The sequence below is a fragment of the Oncorhynchus nerka genome, linkage group LG18 (genome assembly GCF_034236695.1).
Source record: "Oncorhynchus nerka isolate Pitt River linkage group LG18, Oner_Uvic_2.0, whole genome shotgun sequence".
In the NCBI taxonomy this organism is placed as follows: Eukaryota; Metazoa; Chordata; class Actinopteri; order Salmoniformes; family Salmonidae; genus Oncorhynchus; species Oncorhynchus nerka.
In genome coordinates this window covers 27,620,297-27,628,578 of record NC_088413.1, presented here as the reverse complement: position 1 = coordinate 27,628,578, position 8,282 = coordinate 27,620,297, and the positions used below count along the sequence as shown (strand labels likewise).

Genomic DNA, 8,282 nt, shown 5'->3' with positions numbered 1-8,282 from the left:
GTCGCTCTTGCTGTGGGTGATTCCCTGATCCACCTCTACGCAGATGACACCACTCTGTATACATCTGACCCTTCTTTGGACACTGCTCCAAAATGAGCTTCAATGCCATACAACACTCCTTCCGTGGCCTCCAACTGCTCTTAAACGCAAGTAAAACTAAATGCATGCTTTTCAACCGATCGCTACCCGCCTGCCCGACTAGCATCACCACTCTGGACGGTTCTGACAACTATAAATACCTAGGTGTCTGGCTAGACTGTAAACTCTCCTTCCAGACTCCTATTAAACATCTCCAATCTAGAATCGGCTTCCTATTTCGCAACAAAGCCTCCTTCACTCACGCTGCCAAACATACGCTCGTAAAACTGACTATCCTACCGATCCTTGACTTCGGCGATGTCATTTACAAAATAGCCTCCAACACTCTACTCAGCAAACTGGATGCAGTCTATCACAGTGCCATCCGTTTTGTCACCAAAGCCCCATATACCACCCACTACTGCGACCTGTATGCTCCCATCGGCTGGCCCTCGCTTCATATTCGTCGCCTGACCCACTGGCTCCGGGTCATCTATAAATCTTTGCTATGTAAAGCCCCGCCTTGTCTCAGCTCACTGGTCACTATAACAACACCCACCGTAGCACGCGCTCCAGAAGGTATATCTCACTGGTCATCCCCAAAGCCAACACCTTTGGCCGCCTTTCCTTCCAGTTCTCTGCTGCCAATGACTGGAACGAATTGCAAAAATCACTGAAGCTGGAGACCTATATAGCCCTCACTAACTTTAAGCATCAGCTAGCTGAGCAGCTTACCGATCGCTGCACCTGTACACAGCCCATCTGTAAATAGCCCATCCAATCTATCTACCTCATTCCCATATTGTTTATATTGACTTTTTTACTCTTTTGCACACCAGCATTTCTACTTGCACATCATCATATGCACATCTATCACTCTAGTGTTAATTTGCTAAATTGTAATTACTTCGCTACTATGGCCTATTTGTTGCCTTACCTTCTTATGCCATTTGCACACACTGTATATAGACTTTTTGTTTTGTGTTATTGACTGTACGTTTGTTTATTCCATGTGTAACTCTGTGTTGTCCTTATCAAAATCATCAATGTTAAATGGGCTGCAGGTATCAGAAGTGTTGTTTTCTACCCTGTAGAGTACAAATCAGCCCAGGAGCGTTTTTCACAGTTGAGTAGTCCTGTGAAGAGAGCACTTGAACGTTTCAATTGACAAGCCTCTGTTTGATGTTAATGAATGAAGCCTTTCCAGCAATTCCCCCTGTTTGAACTATACATTACCTAATATTTACTTGCCTTGTATCATCAGTCGAACGACTAATTAGATAGTTATTGTGCATTGCCATGGCAATAATCTGCTGTCTTTGATACTGACATTTTAAATATTTGTTTAAATTATTAGGAAACGGCCTCTGGGGAAACTCTCTCCAAAACAAGTCTCAGTTATTTTAAACATGACTAACACAGCATAGCAGCAAGATTCACAGACATAAATGAGATCCTTCAGAAAGTTGTCAGGTTGAGGAGGCCTGGCTATCTACTAAGTGTTACTAGGAGACTCTAGGTTGAAATATGCACTCAATATGTTTTGCCACTGCATGTGTGCTGCGGTTGTGTGTATTTGTGAGTGCTAGCACGAAGGCTCCCGGATCTGAAAAGGGAAGTTGACACATGTGCTGAGCAGGTGCCTCAGCCTGCAGACTCCCTCCCGTACCTGGTGTGTCGATTCGGCTAACCAGCGTGTCCAGGATGTGGACGTTACCTGGAAGGGTGTGTTGATGCGGCTGACCAGAGTGTCCAGGATGTGGACGTTACCTGGAAGGGTGTGTTGATGCGGCTGACCAGAGTGTCCAGGATGTGGACGTTACCTGGAAGGGTGTGTTGATGCGGCTGACCAGTGTCCAGGATGTGGACGTTACCTGGAAGGGTGTGTGGATGGGGCTGACCAGCGTGTCCAGGATGTGAACGTTACCTGGAAGGGTGTGTTGATGCGGCTGACCAGCATGTCCAGGATGTGGACGTTACCTGGAAGGGTGTGTTGATGCGGCTGACCAGCGTGTCCAGGATGTGGACGTTACCTGGAAGGGCGTGTTGATGCGGCTGACCAGCGTGTCCAGGATGTGGACGTTCTCGTGGCGGTGGAGGAGGATGAAGGAGAGGAAGGTCTGCAGCAGGACCGGCTCTGACACCGACCGCACGAACAGGTCCAGATAGGCCGTGGTAGTCATCACCTCCTCCAGGGTCAGCTAGAGAGAAACACACAACCATCAGTAGGCTGGATACAAATAGGCTGGATACAAATACGCTGCATCCTTCCTTCCAATCTTCCTGGAAGTAGTGACTGATCTGACATTGATCTGGAATGGTGGATCTAATACTGTGCGATCCATGCTGTGTTAATACTGACCTTGTGGAGGGCCGGTGCCAACACAGGCACCAGAAAGCCATTGTAGATGTAGCTGACCAGCTGGTCCCTGATGTTGGGGTGAGCCACCTGAATGACTGCATTGCAGAACTCCAGTGAGTTGAGGAACTGAACCAGGGTGGGCATCTGTAGCCAGTCCTCTCTGTGGAGGCAGTGCCACTCCTCACCGGGCACCTCCAGCTTGGTGGGCAGAGACGAGTAGAGACCGCTCAGCCCCGTGGCCAGCACCTAGAGGAGGGGGAGAGGAGAGAGAGAGACGCATTTAGTGGAACCCCTTCAAGTAGGCTATTGCTTACTTACACCATATAAACTGTACACTGTGGTCTGGTATCACGAGTACGTGACCAAGTTGCTGGGAATAACTAGGATCTAATATTATTATGCGTTTCCTTTCATCTTTGCATGAGTTTCCTTTTGTGCATGTGAAAGATAACTGTCCATGACTTTGCACAAAGGGCTTAAATGCCTTGGCAGGATGGAGCGATGCCTCTAAACCAGGGAACTGAATGGGCCTCTGTTCTGACTTCCTGGTACAGGTATATCCCTGTCTCTCCATTGGCTTGTCCAGGCAGTAGGAAGCTAGGCAAGTAATCCTGTGACAGAGAGGTATTGTAGCCTACTCCTGCTGTGCAGTTACGTCAAATACTGTTACATAACTGGTTATCGTCCATGCAGCCTGTACAGTCTCTCCACGGTACAGGTGAGATTGAAACACATTCTGTTGACACTGTTAAGCACTGCCAAGCTAGATAGTCAGTCCACAACGGCTTAACTGAAGTGTTTGATAGTGAAGATACTAGTCGCAACAAGTGTTCTGTGGGGGATACCGTAAAAACATTTAGAAGGGCAGACTGGTGCATTGAGGATGACACTTTAGAGAGTTATAGCTAACGATTTACAGTATAGATTAAATATGAGCATTGAGCAACATACATTAATTATGAGTGTGGAAGTGGGCACAAATGACTGTTATGCATTTGTGTGTTCACTCTGTGGCTTCACTCTTAGTGGGTTTTATGGCGCAGATATAAATTGTTTTCCCCTTCCATGCTTTGAGCTGTACTGTATGTTATAAATCTACCAAGTCGCTTCTCTTCATGGTCTCACATTCAAATGACTAGTGTGTGAATCTATGCATGTGATAGAAGCCTCATCCCCCTTCCCCCTCCCTCAAAGCTGAAAGCAAGTGGAGAAAGGCAGCATTACTAAAACTACCTCTAGTTGATTTACCTCGAGTTTATTTATTTTTAACCTTTATTTAACTAGGCAAGTCAGTTAAGAACAAATTCTTATTTACAATGACGGCCTAGGAACAGTGGGTTAACTGCCTTGGTCAGGGGCAGAACGACAGATTTTTACCTTGTCAGCTCGGGGATTCGATCCAGCAACCTTTTGGTTACTGGCCCAACGCTCTAACCACTAGGTTACCCGCTGATTTACATCCAGTTGATTTACCTGTTGCCCGGCTTCATCAATAACAATGGGCATTGACGTACGGCTGTGTGATTTTAGAGTTACCATCCAAAAGCAAGTGATTTCCCTGGTGAGCTAATGCATCAAGATGGTGGCATGGTTTGATAAGTATTCTAATCAACAACACAGGTCAAAGTTACGACATCAGTCTAGTGCAAATCGATTATCATTTATAAGCATCGACTTAAGTGTTCATCCATTTTGTTTCATCAAACTAATATTTTTTTAAGGTTTACAATTTAAATATACAGTCTTGAGATGTGTATAAATTATTTTTACAGCTGGGCTGAGTTTAGCCTTTTAATAACATGAGTGTGTTGCTTGTTACATTATCAAAAGCATATGAATACCTCACGTTTAACATACAACAGCGCCACTCTCCCTCGACCTGCTTCATTATGCATACAGTAGGCTAAGCATATTTGGGCTATGAATATCATACGCCTATCAGGGGACAAAGAGAGGTCAGGGATATTAATTTGTCTGGTAGTTGGTACAATGAGTTAATAGGACATTGAGTCAAGGGCAGAACAAACGTCCATATGACATGTATACAGAGGAGATAGAGAGAGAGGGGGGGAGGACAAAGTCTAAACAAAGAGAAAGAGAAGGGCAAAGGGACAGTGAGACCTAAGAAACAGAAATACAGAGCCATAAAACAAGAGTCAAAAATCAGAACGTAAAAGAGACCAAAAGGAGCAAGACAACAGTATCATAAAGACAGACATCTCCTCACCGGACAAAAGTAGGTGTTCTCTGCGATGTGCTGGGCCACGCGCTGGTTCTCTGCAGACAGTGACATGATGAGGAGCAGGGCGTCCCGGGCCTGCTGGCCCACCAGGCCCTCCCGGTGGATGAAGGGGATCAGCAGGGAGAAGATCAGGAAGTTGGCCGCCCCCTGGTCCTCGCTGTAATAATAATCACCATAATAATTGATGGGATTTCTATAGAGCTTTTCCAGTATCTCAAAGCACTTTACATTGTAAGGAGAGAAGCTCACCTGGTATGGAAGAAGAGCTCCAGAACAGACTGGTCCTTGGCCAGGACACAGCACAGTTGGTTGAGTAATGACACCAGCTCAGCCTCCACCTCCGGGCCAGCTGTCCCCGAGCACGACGACAGGAGCATCATTAAGGGTCGTAACACAGGTTTGTGGTGCAGTAAGGGCTGCCGCGCCTGGCCCACAATCATCTCGTACATCTTAGAAGAAGAAGATTACTTTATTGTCAGTTGTCACTGACATGTCTTTTTCCTTTATCCCAACCCCCCGAGACACCCTCCTCAAATCATGACAGATTTCTCTGTCAGACCAGGGATTCAACCCCCAACCCTCTAGTTACCGACCACAGTCTCTAACCTCTACACCTACCTTAAGCTGCTCCAGTTTCATATCATCAGTAAACTGTCGCCTCAGGCTCCACAGGAAGAGCCTCTCCATGACGTTCTCCATCACCACAAACTCCAGGATGGGTCCCATGGCTCCCGCCTGGCCGGCGTCCTCCTCCATGAGCAGGAACAGAATATGTTCCACGTAGTTCTGCACCGCGCTGGCCTCGTCCCCCGGGATGGGCCCGCCGAAACGCATGGGGCCGCCGCTGGAGAGGCCGATGACACCAAGGGCAGCCATGTTGCTGCTGGTGTTGCTGCGGAGAGGATCATGCTTCTCCAGGATCTTTACCACCTGAAGGGACAACGGGGAAGGTACAGGGTTATGTCCATAGAAATGAATATAGTACCTGTATATCTGTGGTAATTTCACCTTCATTTTACAAGGAAGAAGATCAAATAAGATTAGTTCTCGCAGTGAACTGAATATTTTCTTTGGTCAACTTGAAGTTTATTCGATAACCTCGATAGAGCAAGGTTAAATAAATCAACTAGCAAATCGTAACAGTTGAAATCAAATGAGCAAGTTATTTCATTGCGTGTTCACCAGAGTATAAGACAAACTCTCTCAGACTCTGCCAAAGTGCTTACAATGATGTTCAGGATAAATTAGATTGACTGAAACATGTTGGTTTGTTATGTTGGTAATATTCTCTCGTGAGGACTCATAAGTGACAGTTAATAATAGTCATCGGACAGCCTGCTGCCGTCTTTATTGATCTAGATGAACACAACAGTCTCTATTACAAGAGGAAGATCTGAGAGAGAATACTCAAGTCCTACGGGAAATAAATTGGGGAAAGCTGATGCATCGTTTGTGATTTTACGAGGATTACATTTGCCTGAGTCATGTCAATATAATATCTCAAGCCCAGGCAGTTACAATTGTGTATAAATTGAGTTTGTGATATTCCAATTCCACTGTTGCCTGCGGAATTCTGTACTGAAATGTAAATGGACAACCACAAATCAAGTGACATCGCATTTATATTGAAAGTGAACCATAAACAAAATGAACGCTGACAGTGACATGCACATAATATCAATATATTGATGGTAAATCAGCTTGATATGAAAGTGTATACGGCCGTTTTGTCCTCTATATGTTTGTGACTTAGTGTGTAGATAGTCAGTCCCTCTCTAGTAGGACCTCCCTACATAAGCCTCACTAATGAATACAGGACTGTGTTCAGTAGCCCACAATGCATGAAAAAAGTTCTGTTGCCTGGGAAAAACTCAAATCTGTATTCTCATTGGAAAGGTTCAGGTAGTACCTCCCTGTTTCACTAAGTTTTAAAACATTCCTTTAATGAACACAACCCAGACATGGGAGGAACCATTCATAGAGTCACAACAATGAGAGCTCACTGTCCCCACCAGGCCCTGCTACCATGGCGATGGGAAGTCCACTGAGAGCAGAGCAGAGGGAGAGCCAGACTGGCTGACTGAGACAGAGCCCCCAGGTGACTGATTGATCCAGGCATGATAGCGCGGTAACCGCACAGGATGAGTGAAGAGAGGGAAGGAAGAGTAGTGATGGGTGTCATATTAAAGTTGCCACTTCCTTCACTCAAGTCTGTCTACAATTCTGTTGGGTATTTCTGGTGTAACAAATAGCTTTGAGGACATAGCTGGGTAACACAGTAGGACTATAGATGATCAAGTGGCCTTTTCTAACCACTGACTGGACTGACTAGTAATACATGGAGGTGGAGGCATGGAGCCGTCAGGATAATGGATAACATGTACTGGTACATAGAGATAAATCAATATAGTTCCCTTTGTGTACTGGTATCTGTATAGAACCATAGTGAGATGAAACAAACTGTTGCCCAGAACATATCATCCTGTCCTGGGCAACCCACTACACTGACTGGATAACATTCAGCTCTCTCAGACATCCTAACAAAAGGACAGTGATTTCACAGGGGTCTGGAGAGGGAGAGATAAGGCTGAAGCCATTGACTGTCAATGAAAGTCTACCCATTTTTCTGAAATGTCAACAGTTTACCTCAATACAGGGTCCCAGGGGGTGCCTACTTAGAATTCCTGGAAAAGCCCAGCCTGCTAAGACCCAAACACAATAACACTCCTATCACGCTATTAATTAGCCAAAATGTAGCAATTAAGACTCAGCTGGAGCCGTATTGTAGTGCCAACCTGCCTGCAGAGAGTGTCCAAGCTCTAGAAATGTCCTAAATTTCAGAATATGATTCTGTTGAAACCCTTAACAGTGCACTTCACAGACCTAACATTTATATTATCCCATAGAGCGGCGCACATTTGGCCCAGCGTCATCCTGGTTAGGGTTTGGCCGGGGTAGGCCGTAATTCTGAACCGACTTGCCTAGTTAAATAAAAGGTTAAAAAATAAAAATGATAAATGCTGAGAATGATACACAAAAATGAAACAGATTGAACATAATTCCAGGCCTCTTGGTTGTGTTTTTACTGTGTTGTTACCGTTCTGTCCAGCAACGTGAGCTCCAACCCCATTTTATAGTAAATTATGTTTGTGTTTCCAGGCCTTACTGTATTCTATTCTCTGTAGCTGAGAGGGGTGGAGACTCCTGCCAACTCCCTCCCACTGGGGTGAACCGAGGCTGAATAGAGAAGGGAGGAGCCAGTAGACAGTCATTATTTCAGTTACATTCTGTAGCCGTTCAGTTACCACGATGAGGTCTGGGCCCGAGAGGGTTCACGTTCATGGGCGGGATTGTAGAAGTTTAGGTTGTAGGATTTAGGAAATGTTTGTGTTATAGGTTCTGCAGTGGGGTTTGGAGTTATGGTTCCAATTATAAGAGTTTGTGTTTTAAGAGTTTGAGGAAGAGCTTCTGGGTTAAAGTGATTTTTTTTAAAAAATTTATTTTTTATTTCACCTTTATTTAACCAGGTAGGCTAGTTGAGAACAAGTTCTCATTTGCAACTGCGACCTGGCCAAGATAAAGCATAGCAGTGTGAACAGA

General features: G+C 45.3%; 1 protein-coding gene across 2 annotated transcripts in view; it reads right to left on the bottom strand.

Moving 5' to 3' along the window:
• LOC115145600 (FHF complex subunit HOOK-interacting protein 1A-like) overlaps nt 1-8,282 on the bottom strand; it is a 49,428-nt gene that overhangs the window by 16,224 nt on the left and 24,922 nt on the right. For both annotated transcript variants that reach the window (XM_029687094.2, XM_065003916.1), the window contains 5 exons: nt 5,301-5,612; nt 4,932-5,131; nt 4,668-4,839; nt 2,441-2,686; nt 2,112-2,279 (listed from right to left, as the gene is read on the bottom strand). In XM_029687094.2, coding sequence (XP_029542954.2) covers nt 2,112-2,279; nt 2,441-2,686; nt 4,668-4,839; nt 4,932-5,131; nt 5,301-5,612 — 1,098 coding nt within the window. The remainder of the gene's footprint in view (nt 1-2,111; nt 2,280-2,440; nt 2,687-4,667; nt 4,840-4,931; nt 5,132-5,300; nt 5,613-8,282) is intronic.